This window comes from Triturus cristatus, chromosome 2_1, assembly GCF_964204655.1.
Source record: "Triturus cristatus chromosome 2_1, aTriCri1.1, whole genome shotgun sequence".
Lineage (NCBI taxonomy): Eukaryota > Metazoa > Chordata > Amphibia > Caudata > Salamandridae > Triturus > Triturus cristatus.
Window position 1 is genome coordinate 504,383,581 of NC_140581.1, and position 16,714 is coordinate 504,400,294.

Here is a 16,714-nt window from a genome sequence, read left to right on the forward strand (position 1 = left end):
AACACTGTTGAAGTCCTTCCTGCTGGCTGAAAAAATAAAAACACGAATTGCCAGTGCATGGAAGAATGCGGCTATCAGAAAGATCTGTCTCCATCATGTGCCATAGGACAAGACAACTTTTAAAAGTGACACCACCCCATCTATCATTCACAACAGAAACTGCCTTTCATTTAAACTGTGGCACTGCAACATAAACAGGGCTAGCATTGACCACTAAGGCAGTCCGGCCAGATAACTCCAAACCCAACAAAATAAAACTCTTCACATCACACCCCTCTTATGCAAAATCTAGATAAGTGACCCATTCTTGATAACGAGCAAGCGGAATAGAAGTTCATTATCACCCCGGCCAAACTACACCTGGTTCCAGGGATGGGCCACAAAAAGAAAATCCAGCTGACCAACATCGATAAAAAAGTAATAGTCATCTGGAGTCTTTCAAAGGACAACAGCAGCAGCTGCTGCACAAACAGGTTGTTGGGAAAATCACTGCATGGATCCTGGAAGCTGTTCTGTTGCAAGACACACAATATCTGGACTTTATACCATAAGTTTACTGAACTGCTGTGAAGCCTCTGCCAATATTTACTCTTTTATGTTCTTTGTTTAGTAGGCATTCTGTTTAGGGTTTATTTGAAGGCCCACCTTTAAAAGCTGGAAACAAAACTAACACCATTGAGGCCTGTTGCAAAGAACAGGTCATGCCAGGGGATCCGGCCCATCTATTTACGCTTTAAGCTTCTGGATGTGGAGTCCTGTCTGTGAAGATTTACAAGTTTTGCCATTATTACAGAACGGATGGGGGGCAGCTTCCCTGCCGTGTTCAAGGTTGACATGCATTCTTTCAGTCTGCTACCACAAGGCTGACAAGTAGCTAACAAAATGAGCAACACACTTCAAACTGCATGGTACAAGACCAGAGTCTTAGAAAAGAAAAACCAAAGGCAATCTCTCAAACTTAAACTGCCATAACTGCATGCTCCCAAAATATACAACCCGTCTACAAGCAGAGATCCTGTTGATGGAAAAACAATGAGGACACTGTTTCGAAAGGTTTTTTTCTTTTTAGCTGGCTAATGCACTGTGGTGGGTGGGAGGCTTCATGTGGCTAGGTGTCGGAGGTTTAGGCAGTCATTAAATCATTGGGGGCTGCGGAGGATAAGGTATGTGCTGGATGAAACCGCAGGATGTCATACTGCCACCTGCCCTTAGGGCAGATCTTTACACTGTTTTAAAGTGACTGGGCTTGCTTCCCTGTTGGAACTAACCATCTTAGGCAGGGCAGAAAAAGCACAGACACCCGCAAAGGGCACAGGAAAGCTACATCTACTGTCTTTGCCAATGATTATTTGGATATTACAGTCTCTCCAAGGTAATTCCTTAAAGTGTTTTAAAGGGTTTAGAATAGTAATTTCTCACCATATGTCAGACTTAAGCAAAGGCTTCAGGTCAAGAATATCCCAGTAATATTCATAGGGGAGCCCGAACATAAAAAGGGTCTCAGTTATATCAGCACTAAGTGTAGCCGTGACTTCATGGTACATTCCATCGAGACAGCCCAGAGAATCTGCAAGAAGGAAGTGGAAGAGATTGAAGAGCTGATACAAGCAATAAAAGACAATCACACTGTCGCCAAAGCTCTATCAGAAAACATAGAAAAAGAGATCTCTTCATTCAAGGACCACACCACGAACTTTAAATCGTTAAAATTTGATGACAAAAAAATCCTTCAACACAGAAGCAGTATACCCGTACTTGAAAGAGGACTTTTATACCAAACCAGACTCCAGAAGATTTCTGCCAGAATACCAAAGTCGCTCCAAAAAGAGTTTCTAACATTCCCTGATACATAGTCTTCAGAATCAACAGGAGATTCGGATCTAGGGGAGGGCCCTTCCAATCAGAATCAACAAAGGCTCATTTATCGGATAAACATTTTTGTTAAATAATGCCATCTAGACACCATGTGTGTATATAAGACTTAAGCAAAAGGCATAGTTAAAGAGGACGGTGAAGTGTGAAACTGTTGCCATGTTAATACATAAGTGTCCATGCAAATATTCACACTATTTGAATAAGGCAGCAAGAATAAACAAGCAAGTGAAACATTGAAATCAACCCATTTATTTATACAGTTTCCCTCTGGAATCTTTGTTGAGACAGACGTGTATCATTCATTTCGAGACATGATCATCCTGCGGCCATTCAGATCTCTAAGCAAGCACACACCACAAACTCCACCTTTGTGGTGTAACCTCATAAGTAACCAAACCCCAGGCTCTCCGTGGATTGCTGAGAGAAACAACAGCAGATTCGACTAAAGAAAAGTTCAAAGGGAGAAACACTCCTGCCTAAACATTCATTTTAACTTAAGTTATGTTCTGTGAAACAGTAAAGAATCCAGATTAGTGCTGCTAGAATAACATACAGAAACATCACGAAAGGGGAGTTGTACCAACACAGGATACTTACCATTGGTACAATTCCTCAGAAGTAATGTTCAATAAGGGTCTTTGTCATCCACTTGGGTCACCACTTGCATCAACTTAGAGCACAAGTACAGGGAAGACACTAATCACAACCAGTGGGTCACACACCTGGGGTACACATTTTTTGCATGATTAAGCTATATTTTGATATACATTCAAACACCACTCTGGAAGCATGCCAGGCACTTCCCACCATAGAAGAGGGCTACCTAACCTACATTATAAAAGACCAATACAAATAGATCCTTCTTCTTAAAATCATACTTTTGAACGTCACTTCAGTTTCTTTTGTTGCCTTTACAAAAGGGACGAAACGTCTAGCAGTTAACTGAGAATTCATCACATTAGAAACACAATATGGACTACTTCCTAGTTATAGTATTCTGTTTAAGGTAATGCCCATTACCTACCGGATTTTACACAACTTTGACCCTTCTTTACTATCCAACAAATTAATCTGTAATAACCCAGATAGGTCCCCCCTTCAGCCGAATGGCTCCTTTCCAATAACTATCACTAAAACCCAGACCAAAACATCTGGAAATGTTTGCTCAGTCAGAGAGTGGAACTGCCTTCCCGAGACTCGCTCTGCCTATTCTTTTTTAACTTCCATAAGCTTTATAAACACCTATCTTTTTAACATAAAATCACTATTTTTGCTGTCCTTATGATTTTTTCCAATTTGTATTATTCCACCAGCAGCAAGAAGTATTGCGAACGAGCATGTGATAAATAATAATACCATAACATAGTATTGTTGCAAGGGTTATCTGACAACCAAACATTTCTGCTGGCTAGTCGTGCTCACAAACCTTCCTTTATCAAAAAATAAATAAAGTTAAAAAAAAAGAAGAACAAATAAAAACACGAAACAGGGCCACTGGAATAAAATGAACAGTTCAAACCTAGATATTACTTATCAACAGTGTTGTATCGAATACAAACTAAGCCACCACACAGCACTTCTATACAATTGAGCACGCTAATAGGAACCTTTGGTGTTTCGTATTCTGTAAGGGACTGATTAGGAAGCTGTATGTATTTTGTTGTCTAATCTTCTTAAAACTCCTCGTTGCACTGTGCACACCGCGTGACCCCTTGTTAAACAGATTACATGGAAAAGAAATGGCCACCTCTTAATGGTCGGTCGTAGCGATGGAGGTATGAACTCTAAAAACGCACATCTGCAAATTATTCAGAGTTGAGCTATCCTGAACAAAACGGAGAGTGCAAGACTCACAGCCTCTGCATTTTTTCAGTGCCTCACCAGGCACTCTCCCCAACAGCTATTGGCCCACCCTGGATGCCAACTCATCCAATTTTTCCAAACTGTGAGGTCTAGCGATAAAATAAATTTTTAGGATAACTAGATATAGTTGCCCTGCATCAAATATTCTGTACTCTGATAACTTCAAATAGTTTGGGAACGTTCTCTTCCATCAAGGATACTATAGAATCAATTCTCAAAACCTATTACAGATGTCTCAGCCTCACAACCCCCACCCCCTCAAGGGCAATGCCTTCCGTTCCAAGTACAAGAGGCCATTGTGGATTCCTGCTACAAACGACCAATAAAACCCATTTTGGGAATCAACAACAGAACTACCAGTAGCGTTTCCTTTTCAGCTTTCTCTGCCTATACAGTTGAATAGTCTGCCTTTGTCATGAAAGGGTCTGGTAGGGATCTACTAGCCGTGAAAGAATATTTACCAGAATGCTGACTGCCATCCTGAATAACACATGACCATTTGAGTTAATCAGCCCTGTTGTCCTTTGGGAGGCACACTTATTGACCACATAGCCCACCTAAGGGGTCCAAGTTACATCTGATAGAGCTGCTGAGTGCTGCAATGGGTTAACAACCCCCCCCCCCCCCCCGCCCTGGAAGGTCCTAAACCAAATTCCCAAGTAGCTATCCGAACCAAAGGCCTTTCTAGGTCTCAAGCCTCTCGACTAAATACGAATCCCCACTGTAATAGGGTTGCCAAAATCGGACATCTGTCATGAAGGGATGAAGAGTTGAGGTATGCATCCTGAGCAAATGAATCACAGTGGGCAGCTGTAAACATCTGTGAGAATTTTACCTCCCATATATCTAGTCATCCCTCATCAGCTGATCAAATGGAGCCTGTTGCGGTTTACTTTAAAGTAGCAAGCCAGAATATGGTTTATTTTATTGCTCATCTTGTATCCAAATTAATTCGGATTTCACCCAGATAGTTTTCAACTTATTCCGCAATCAGTTGTGTATTGTACTAAATAGTTTGAGTGATTAAGCTTCATTGTGTTTCTACTACGTATGGATGACCCAATAAGACATTTCTTCTTCTTAAAGCAAAATGGTTTTAGCCTGTTGTACAATAACTATGTACTTTGCTTTGAGCACAGTCTTTAGTGCCCAAGGCAGAGATTACCCTGATACACAAACTTAAAACCTTCTACCTGGTCCCAGATTTGCTCAGGATGAACTGAGCCCTTTAATAATTTACCACTCAGGAGCCATTTGTAATAATTGCAGGGAGTCTGCATAATGTCAATGTAGATTCCATTGTGGATTGGGCTAAATAAGTGATATGACCAATGATTGTCATTTTCGCTTCATTCTGTAGAAGATAGTCTATTCTGACATGCGTGGCGCGCGTTTGTAAAATAGTGAAATTTTCCAATCCATGGAGTCCCTCTTGCCCCACAAACACAGACTATGTCCATAAATGCATGCTTCTAAGTTTTGCTGGTCATCCCGTTGGAGCTTCCAAATAGCCCTGAGCAATACATGTCCGGTTTCTACTTGCTGTAGTAGTGCAGAACATAGTGTAATAACCTCATTTTAACAGGCAAGAGCATTGTCAGCTTCAGTAGGTGGGGCTTTTGGATAAGAGGTAGAATATTGTAGGACAAGCACAGTTGCAAGTTAGTCTCTTTTCCATTATCTTTATTTGTTGGTTGAAGAACAGATCAGTCGAAGATCCAGTCTTAATCTCAAGTTGTAACGCGAGCAAATATTTCAAGCATTTTTTTAATCTAAGATAGCTTACAATCCTGATTCTGTTAAATGAACCACACCAGCTACTTTACTATTTACACTACTTCCATAAACACTCAAATGTCATATACACACACAGCAATGTCACAAAGATGTAAACCATTCTGAAAGTGCACTGTATAGTGACAGATGGAAGGGTAGTCAAAGAAGACTCATACGCTGTAAAATTTCCATGTGCAAAGCAAAACTTTGGTTTCAAATGTACAGAAAGCGATCATTGGCAACTACCGCTGAAACCAAACACAGTGAAAGGATGTCCATCAAGAGAAGCGAGCGTCCAGTTTTTCTACTATGTACTTTTTGGATGTTGACCAAACTAGTATAGTGGGGAAGATGGCTACATGGTTCGCAATTGGTTGGGGCAGATCACAGCAGAATATTAACCAGTATTTTATTGAATGACTTTATGTACACAATTGTGCATATTAACCTTCAGATGCTTTAAACAATGAAGAAAAAAATATTTATGCTTTAAGCAAGAGGCTTGCACACCTCCAGGATGAAGGAGTCAACTGGAATCTTACTGCACAATACCAATACAGACAACACCATTTATTACTAGTACAATGCAAAGAAACACCGTGGCAGTAACAATTCACCAGACAATTTAAGTGCCTGCGGGGATACAAGGAAGGCAATCACAGAGCATACGGATTATTTTCCCTTTTATATTCAGCCCAGTTGTCTAAACAAAGATGGAGTGGATATTTGTATGTTTGGAGAAACAAGTACCCCTCAAGCACAGCAAAATCTCACTCTTCTTTAGATGTTGCAGTATCTAAAAAGGCAGTCCATTTAACGTCATACCGTGGTAGAGTGTCTAATGGATAGCCAGACGCAAGGCAACCACAACAGATTGCAAACTACATTATAGATACCCTTATTCATAAACCTTATGTACTACAGATAACTAAATTATGAATAGAGACAGTGATGGGTTCAATAACTGAAGTTATAGATGACGAGAAGAAAATCTGAATTGGGGAACGTCTATCCATCAGGTAATACACTTCCAATAGCCCATCATGAAGAGAGCACACACAGTCCGGAATCATTCGAAGGAATAAAATATTTGAAGCGTTTCCCTAGTTGGCTATTCGACACAGCACTGTCAACTGCAAATCAATTTCAAAATGCCATAAAAGTTACTATATGGTGAAAATATAACAGTCACCACGTAAAGAAAAGAAATGCTTTCCTTCAACCATTACGTACATGTTCCAATGAACTAGAACTTGGTTTTGAACCGCCCCCCTTCTCCCACGCTCCACGCCCAGAAAGGCCCATTTGTTACTTTAGCATACATTATTGTTACACAGGTGCACAAATATCAGCACCTTATGATGGCAACTTTACAGCACTCCTGGTTTTACCAATGAACAATCTCTGAATTGTGGCAACAAAAGACAGATTTATCTGAAATGCTATTTAATCACTCTTTATTCTCAACAATTGCCCAACTGCACTCACTGCATTACAGTCAAGACAGTGACAAATTATCTGGGAAAGGACCACACAGTCATATTGTCAGTGACAAACAGGGCAGCATGCCAAGTGGATTGGCTCCAGGTCACAGGGAAACTGCGTGTTCATAGCAGGTTTCTGGTATACTGCGTGCATGAGGGCAAAGTCACATCCAACATGGAGAGCAGGAGCAAACAAAAAACTACTCAAATGTGGAGGCTATAGTCATTCACCGAAAACCAGAATATTTAGCCTCCGGCCAGTCTACTCCACTGCCCGTACCTTAACCCGATCTTTACTTGTATGGTAATGCAGAAAGCAGGAGAGAGGTCGGACATTCCCCAAGACAAGCCCTCAAGCATTTGGGGGCTATTTTCACAAGGCACCAGCAGCAGATGGTAAGGGAATTTGCTGTAAGATACATGCTCTGAAGAAAGCCATGGCTGTTCCTTACTTACCAAGACATAAAATAGAGACCAAGAGCACCAGAGAACACCCGACAAAGCAACTATATTTATCCAACAACTCTCAGTTTGAATACATTGTATTACTTCGAGTACGCAAACACCACCAGTAGACTATTGGCTCTAAAACTGAATGATCAAACTAATGCACAATTACATATTCAGGTTAGCTTTCACCAAAAAAACAGGAAGGTTTTAATGCTTCTTTTAAAGTGAAATGGTGACCGATCTTCCATAGATGAAGTGTGGGTTGGTACAAGGTTTTAGGCCCAGGAATGAAAAGAGTGACCTCCTCCAAGTCTAAATCAATAGTAAGAATTCCAAAAAGAGGATCTGGTGGAATATAAGCAGACATTCCTAGCCAAGCCTGCCTCTTCCTAGCGATGAGACATCACTTTTAAAGCACAGGCAAAGCAATGAAGACACTTCATAGATATAGTCAAATTTCCTCAAGAAAAAGACTGTTCAAAAGAATAGCCACCATCTGCGACTCCTTTAAAGTTAAACACTAATAAACTGCTTGCCTCCCGACACCTTTCTTACTCCTTGAAACCGGCCTTTATTTCGAACCACCCTTGATCCTCCCCTGAGAATATTACTTTACATGTATTCATTATTTTTGACTAAAATCACATTTAGCCGTACATTTTCCATGATAAGTTTTTTTGTAAAACACAAGTGAAAACAACTATTTTCCTGTTTAGAACACTGAATAAATTAACATAACTTGGAAAATCTTTTACCAATAAACTTCGTACCGCCCCACCAACCAAACAAATATGGTAGTTACCCTGCAGTTTTATTAATCTTCTTGTAACATTTCATAATTTACGTTTTTCTCTTGGAGGCTGAACAAAATTTAACACAACATAAATATTGCCTCGCTTTGGTTTTATTCAAAGAATATGGGAAGGTAGTTTCTAATTTAGTGCACCTATCTAGGCACCAGCATACCAACATCACTTCAGGAAAAAGCAAGTATTAGTGTCAAGAAGAACAGTCAACTGATCTGGCTCAAAATATGTAGAATCACACATTCCATCAGTCTCCAATTTTCCTCCTTGTATCGTTCTGTTCACCCAGAGGCAAAACATTTCACTTACCCAGTCTTCTACATTTGGGGCTCCTTCTTCGAGAAACCTTTGCTTCTCCCAAAGTATGTTTGCTTTGCCATATTTGTTGATCGTGCGTCGAGTTTTGACAGCAAAGAAGATAATAAGGGCATATGCCAGAACAATTAGGAACCCCATGACTATAGCAATAGCCTACAAGACAAACAAACAAAAAAATGTTAACTTATTAGAAGCTTGCAGTGAATTTTGTGTCTCTATGAGTTTCCAAACCGCATTCTAGTAGAGATCCTCACATCATTGTTCCTATAAACTTTGTTACCAAGACACTGCGACCAAACAAGATGCGAGTACAGTTATCATTAAGGTAGGAAGAAAGGGCTAGTCTTTCCATGTTACTAAATCTGACCCGTTTCCTTACTTTTTCACTGTGTCCTAATGGTCTCCATGGGCAGGTACATTTCTTCTCCCAACCACACTAGGAAAAAAATGCTGTGTAAACCCAAACTCTCAATCAGTAAAACCTCCCCAAATGTCTTCTGGGCCACAGCCTCCTAACCAGTACCATATCAATTAAATAACAGTAACAAATTAATCATCCCTTGGATTGTAAGGATTGCCCGGCAGCTGGAATCGCCATACTAATTTTACCTGGCCTAGACCACTTTTACAGTAGATTCTCCCATCCTGCTGCAACAGTAGAGACCTTAAGGGTGGGTGGTGGGGAGGAGTAACTCCTGGCATGAGCAACAGTACTTTTTCAGTGATACTCGTCTACAGATGAAAACTGGTCCCCACCACACCAAGATCACTCTCCTGACCAGCAGAGTCACACATGGATTTTCTTATCCCATCATTTTTTTTACTTTGTCATTTTATTATTTTTTTTGCAAAGAGAGAGGTTATCGTGCACATATGTCATGATTAAACTTTCAAGTTAGAACTTTGTGGTATCTATCCGTCACTCATGTCGCTTGTATTGTATAAAATACCAGAACATTGTACAATAGACTAGAACAGCGAAACCTTGCAGTCACGAAGTTCTAGAATGTAGAGTGAAGAGCCAGCGTGCTCCGGAAAAGGCAGTTGGCATGCTGTGACCGAGGTATATGGAATAAACCCGATGCTTCGCATCACTCACTGGTCTGCGAATTGAGAAACTCTTATCTTGCTTTGGAGAAACTCCTGAAGGTCCTCTCTGACCCAACCTCCCACCTCCACCCTACCCTAGAATCCCCAGCCCTAACCAATACGTCCAGAGCGAAGAGTATTGTAGAATTTCTCTTCACTATTGAGCAAGCCACTCTATCCAAAGGGATACCATTCTGTCCTATCAGCAGTCTAAAACCATGAATACGGTGGAACCTCTAGTTTCTAAAGCAAGTCATTCATCCAGTAACTAATGCCACCAGTTTCACAGGGGCCATCCAAACTGTTCTGTTAAAATTAAACAGTCTGCCAATAGTCTTTTTTAACGAAATAACCAATTATCTGAGGGTCTGGCAAGCTTACAAAAGCTTAAAGATCATACAGTACAAGCAAGAGGATCCTATTCATACATGTGGGGAGGGGGTCCTTTTATAAGGACGGTAGCCCATCACCCACCGAAGTGGCATGATTCATCACCTGGAATCTTCTCTTGACTACAACACCTAGTGCAGCCAAGGTCTACAAACCCTCACACTAGGAGGGAGGAGCACAGGGATGTTTTTATAGATACTATTCAGTTGTAGGATCTACTAAAATCCACCACTAAAATTCAATGTTACTGAAAGGTATTGTGGACAGTGAATAATTGATTTTAGTGCTCCAAATGGACAATCAGTTGCTTCTACATTGAAACTTTAAAACAACAATACACTGTGCACAATATCGTAGCATGGTGGCCACCCACTCCTATGATAAACTTTATTTTTGTATTGCAAGGATACATGCCAGCCATGTTTATGCGGCGGCTCATTTTCCTTTTTCCACTTTTTTCCTTTTACTTCATCTTTTATATGCTTATTGACTGTGCGCCAGTTTTGTTGTGGCTGGGCAAGTGGGTGAATGCAGAAATAGGATGTGGGCAGAACAATGGGCGGCTGAATGGATAAGTGAATGAATGTGAATGATTTGAGTGCCTTGACATACCAGTAGCTACAGCAAAACTCCATTGCAAGCCAGGCCCTATTGCTATTGTTTTAAAAATAGGATTTACTGTATCATAGTGGTTACAAATAGATGTTATATCCTTCAGTAACGTCTCAAGTTGCATCACCAGGTTAGGGCAAGTTCCCAGAATATTACAGACCACAAATCGACAGTTTGCATAGGATACAACCGCAATTTTGTGTTAAATTCCTACTTGAGAAGCAACAAAGGATGCTCCCTAAAATATGCTTGCCTAGCCAAAACAAGGATTAAAGGTAAGGCACGAAAGCATACATTCATAGATAAACATCTGCTATAACCTGTTTGCCTTGCAAGTTTTTTGGGGCTGGCTGATTTGAGAAGATGTGATTTAAATGAACTGTCTTTATAACTAGAGCCCACAGTTTTATGGTATTGGTCATTTCCGTCTGCATTTATCCATATTTCTTTTTTGCTAATTTTACCTGTTTTTATCCATATTTTTTAGGTTTTGTGAAAAAATGAATCTGAAATTTGCATTTATTTAACCAGTTAATGTGCACTCATGCCTGAAAGGTTTCAATTATATATACACACACTCAGATGGTAAAATAGGCACTTGTAAAAAAAAAAATTTACATTTTGGTATCAATGTTGTGCAAATCTACTGATGTTTAAGGCTCTTTACTAAAATCCCTATATTTTTTTAATCCCCTTGCCTGTCAATCCGCACAGCTATTGGCCTGGCAGTCAAGACTGACAGCATTTAGAATCGCTCAAAAACAACCCAATTTCCGTTTTTATCCACATAAAAAAAAATTGACAGAACAATGAATTGTTTTCTCTCTGTATTTCTCTGTAAAATAAAACCTGTAAAAACGGAAAACAGGGAGTCTTATCTATAACTAAACTAACCTGCTAACTGTGGAACTATCTGCACTCCCTTCGGGATTCACCATTACTCTACTTGTTGCCCGCATTCACATCTCACACTAACCTTCCACCCCAGGATCATACATTTGTGAGGGTAAGAAAACACATACGTTTTCAAACAACCCATTGCTCGCTCTATACCTCCTGTAGACAATAAATAACCACCTCTACAACTTCCTTCACCGATGACTACTCTACTGATGTAAAAGCATCACCAGGGTCTAACATTCACCAGCTTGCTTCTGAGTTACCAGGGTGTAGATGTATTACAGAAGTATGTAATGACTAAGAAAAATAGGCAAAAATGCATTTAGTGAATGCAAAATTTGCAAACATGCAGGCACCATTTTCTATTTCACAGAACTGGTGCATTCTAGAGTTTTCTGAAAATCATTTATTTTAATAAAATTTAAAAAAATAGGTAACGTTACCAAGACTACGGTTAAGTGCAGACCCTGGTCAGAAGAACTAGAGGATGGCTGCAGGTAATCCCCAGTGTGTACAGCAGCAGATAATGGGTACATAGCAGGTGAGTGCAGTACATCATAACTTCCCCAATCCACCAGATATTCACAAAAAATTGTAAATGTCATTTATGGTCCTTCAAAAAAAAAAATACAGGAACTTTGCTAGTTTTGGCATGCAAAGCACACAGCCACCACCCCGCACATGACAAAAAAAACAAGTCCACTAGGAGCAAACCATAGCACGGCCATCAGCTATGATATGCACAGTATTTCAAGCTTTTGTTTGCTTACACAAAAGTAATAGTTACCTGGTTTTTCCATATATATATATATTATATAAAAATATAAATCACACGCACCCCCCCCTCCCTAATAAAGGTTGCTTAAACCAGTAATTCTTAACATTCACAGTTATCCGGTGCTTCTGAAACCTACACGTTAAATTGTCAAAAACACCAACATGAGTTAGAATTAAACGAAATGTCAATCCAGCACTACAGATCTCATATAAGGGTGGAGAATTTTCAAATAGAACAAAAATACATGAACTCTTCATTTACATATTGCCAGAGTTAACCAAAGGAAAGTGTGCAACTAAAAGCAGAATTTAGATAAACAAACCTCTTGGGGTTCCACAACACAGTAGTGATAGAGATACTGATTCACAAACACTCCTGTGTTTGTCGGCGCATAGTACTGGCTGCATATTGTGACTATCTGGGTGTAAAAGACTGATCCAGATGCTTGTGCAGTTGGGTTAACCCCAATGATGTAGACTATAGTTGCGATGAATATAAGGCCGCCAAGGATAGCAGATACAATGATCATAATCAAATAGAACTTCCTGCACCTCGAACTATTTGTCCTAGTAACAGTCATTATGAAAAACACCATTCCACACAGAAAGCAAAAGGCAGCCATAGCAATCAAGAAGCCTTTGGCAGCTCGGGGATCGGTGTAGTTTCCTCCATATGCAAAATTGTATCCGTAGTTCGTTGAACCTGAACCAAATGAACTCGACCCAGCGTAGGCCGGAAATCCTCCCATTCCACTGCCAGCAAAATCCATATCCCAGGCCAGTGTGGAAGCCACGCAAGCAAAGATGCCAATTGACAGTACTACAATGAAGATGGACATAATCCTGATTATTCCTGGCGGAGAGGTCCATTTGTAAAAGTGATGAATTTCATCCTCTGGATAATACGAGTACGCAGGCTGGGAACGCAGTTCGCCCATGTACACATCCCTGCTCGGAGCATAGTTTGAAGTTGGGATGTACTGGGATGGATTACTACAAGGCAACAAAAAAAAAGGTAAGTGCTGGTTAGCTGTGTGACAATCTCATCAGGAAACCCATTTTACTTAAGCAATTGAATATTTGATTAATTGGATGTACACATTCAGGACAGTTTATTCAAAGAATGTCTGTAATACTGCATAAATATCTGACTGCATGTTAAGTAATCTCTACAGAGTTCAACGTTTTGCGGATTTTCTGCATATGCGGTGATGAATCCATATTGTAGTGAAAACTATCACTATGCTAAAATGTACTAAGCCAACGTCATCCCCGCTCCTTCAATAGCACATACAGAGAGCAAATGGAATTGCACCAAGCCTTTTTCCACCGCAGTGTCTTTTACCTGGATCAGGTAGGCCACAAGCCAATCTACGTTCATTGTGATCAGAGTTCTCTACTCTACTTCATGCACACGCCTAGCTTCACAAGGAAACCTCTGATGTGATACAAGTCCACTAATTAACGGAGAGCATATTCTGATTAAATACACGATTAGTTGAGAAATATACACTGACTGACGAAAGAAGAGCATGGGGGTGAGGGGGAACCAGAGTCTGGGACAGCCTCCGACAGGAAAGCCAGGGGGACTGTGAAGGGAGCTGGAGTTTACAGAAATCCCTTTCCCTCAGAGAGCAGCCACTCTGCACTGGCTGTGGGTTTAGTTATCAGCTAAACACGCACTGAAGCAGCGCAGCTTAACCTCTTCAGTGCCCATGACGAGATAGTCTCGTCATGGAGCACGGTTGCGCTGTGCCCATGACGAGACTATCTCATCATGAACCCCGCCCGCTAATGTAACGACCGGCACAGGGCGGGGAAAGGGCGTGGCACTGAAGGGGTTAAGAGCACAACCGCAAGGTTAACCCATGTGCGGCAGAGTGCCAATGTTCTCGACATCTACCACAGCGATAAAACGTCCATTCCATACAACACATTTTGCTTCTCACATGTTTACTTAATGTAGCAAGGGAAGAGGTTATCAAGAGAAAACTCAGACTGATAGGAGCATTGTTAACACATGAAATGGCAAAGATATGAAAACCAATATGTACACTACTTATCAGCAGTACATTTAAAGAGCTGGCTGGCAAAGGGGATATTTACTATTCATCTGGTCGATAAGGTGGAGGACTTTCAAAAGGTCTGGACGACATGGCTGCTGCAATTCAGCTGTAAGGTTGTCCACAGAACAAGAGTCCACCTCTCAGCAGGGTCCGGCTCTACAGAAACAACCTGCAAAAAGCAAAAAGACGTCCATTACATGTCAATATCTTAGAGTTTAAGTTCTAGTTGACTCGCATACAGCATGCCACCTTTTACTTGTATAACAGGGATTCACTAAGGGCCACACGTGTCAAATATTTATCTCAGGCAACTGAGACCAGCAGTGTAGTATATTTTGCAAACGCAGTGGCATGACCGTGTGAAATAATGCGCAATACCTAGGCGCATGTTCAGTTTGAACAAATTACCGCACATTGAAGCTGTAAAACAACCAAATCAAGAACAGGCAAAAAAAATCCTATACGGTGGAGCCAAGCGAAGGGCTGACTCTCCAGCTTTATCCACATTCACACAATAACATACAAAGAGTTTAGGTTTAATGCAAGTCCCAAGCACAGTGCAGATGCTTCATGACTGGGGTGCACCACTACAGTGACTAAATAAACACGACACGATAGAGCACTGAAGTAGGTTTGTCTCCTCTAACACAGCTAACTACATTTTTACTAAACATTATGCACATTGCCAAACATTACACTACCATCTTACCGAGCTCTACCACATAAAAGTACAAGACGTGTTATTTGCAGGTAGTTTTATGCTAGCACAGAATTTGAAGAAAAGTCGGAGTCTCAATCGACCTGACCGGTATGCAACTCGAAGAGGCAAATTAGTGCGCCCACAGCAGACAAAAGGTAAAAATCTATCGAATTGGAAGCAAATATCTAGGTGTCTCATCAGAATGGTATGTGAAACTGGCAAATATTAGGAGGTGGGTCCATCGATTTGTAACTAGTCGCCCAAAAACAACATATATTTTACCAGAAAGTTTTTTTGAGCAAAAGCACTGTCGGGAATACTGCATGACACTAACACTGGCGCAATGCAGCCTACCACAAAATGGTGTGTACAAACTGAATTGTCCTAGACAACTGGGGGTATTATTTTTACAAGAGGCAGCCGCATTCGACTACTCGTAATGCTTGTGAAATTCAGTCTGAAAGAACCTCTCTACTGCATGGTACAAAAAATCCGAAGCCAAGAATATTTCTCCTGCAAGTAAACAAAAAATTAAATTCACTTTGCGTGAGGTGTGGAAATTATTGTACTGGATAAAATGAGGTCGGGCCACACGACTCTTACGTTTCCTCTTATTGCTCTGAAATTAAGTACAACCCCAAAAGCAGATAGTAATTTGTAATTTTTCAGATTGGCGATGAGCTGTGACCTTTATGCCATTCGTGTATTTTCATATGCGTTTTGAGTCGGTTACACTGTTCTTTCCATAGTACGATATTCCTGTACTCTATATGCAAATACCGTGTAATTTTCTTTCATTTTTAATAAAATCCTATAAAGTATCTCAATTTGCTGTATGCAGTCTCGATTTGACAGATGGATAAAAGGAACTACCCAGAATGCAAAGAAAAATATTAGAATGGATGGACTTCTTGTACATTTAAATGAGAAATTTGAAAACTTTGCAAAACCATCTGTAAAGAGGGTGGGGAAACTTTGGCAGCATTAATGGTGCAATGGGATTACAGGGAGCCAAGAATAGGGCTGCCATAGGAATGGGTCTGATGGAGGTTTAAGTCCTTGTAAGAATATTGGAGACGTTACTGAGGGAGGATGCATGGCAGATGCAGCTTGAATAGACAAAGATCAAAACAACATGTGGTGAGGCGTTCCTTGCAATCCTCCAGAACAATAAATAAAAATTATATATATATATATATATATACATACATACATACACATACATACACACACACACAAATACACGCAAGAGCGGGATCGCACCAATATTAATGCAGCCAAAGAAGACGCCGAACACTCCGGGTAAGTTAAATATTTGATAATTAATTTCACAAGTAACCCAGTGTGAAATGGCCTTTGTTAATGAACGACCCTCTTATAAATCCATATCCTATTTGTAAGGAGCACAATTCATAGGACATTAAACCCCAAGGTTCCCCCCAGCTCCCCAGAGAGCAGCCATACTGGGTGCTGGTGGGAGCCAGCCATTAGTTTACAGTGGTTGTCCCGGAGGACACACACCTTTGCTAAAAATTGTGGGCCGCGAGGGTAGCCCCCAAGGCCCCTGCCAGCTTCCAATCCAGCACCCACCTCAGGTGCCGGCAGAAG

The 16,714-nt window shown here is 40.7% G+C and overlaps 1 protein-coding gene across 5 annotated transcripts in view; it reads right to left on the bottom strand.

Moving 5' to 3' along the window:
• Window positions 1-16,714, bottom strand: part of OCLN (occludin) — a 152,460-nt gene that overhangs the window by 124,819 nt on the left and 10,927 nt on the right. For 3 of the 5 annotated variants that reach the window (XM_085632376.1, XM_085632375.1, XM_085632377.1), the window contains exons 2-4: window positions 14,447-14,575; window positions 12,664-13,333; window positions 8,564-8,725 (exon numbers count right to left, since the gene is read on the bottom strand). In XM_085632376.1, coding sequence (XP_085488502.1) covers window positions 8,564-8,725; window positions 12,664-13,333; window positions 14,447-14,496 — 882 coding nt within the window. In that variant the 5' untranslated portion in view covers window positions 14,497-14,575. Of the gene's footprint in view, window positions 1-8,563; window positions 8,726-12,663; window positions 13,334-14,412; window positions 14,576-16,714 lie in introns of all 5 variants that reach the window. The other 2 variants (XM_085632379.1, XM_085632378.1) reach the window with 1 other exon arrangement.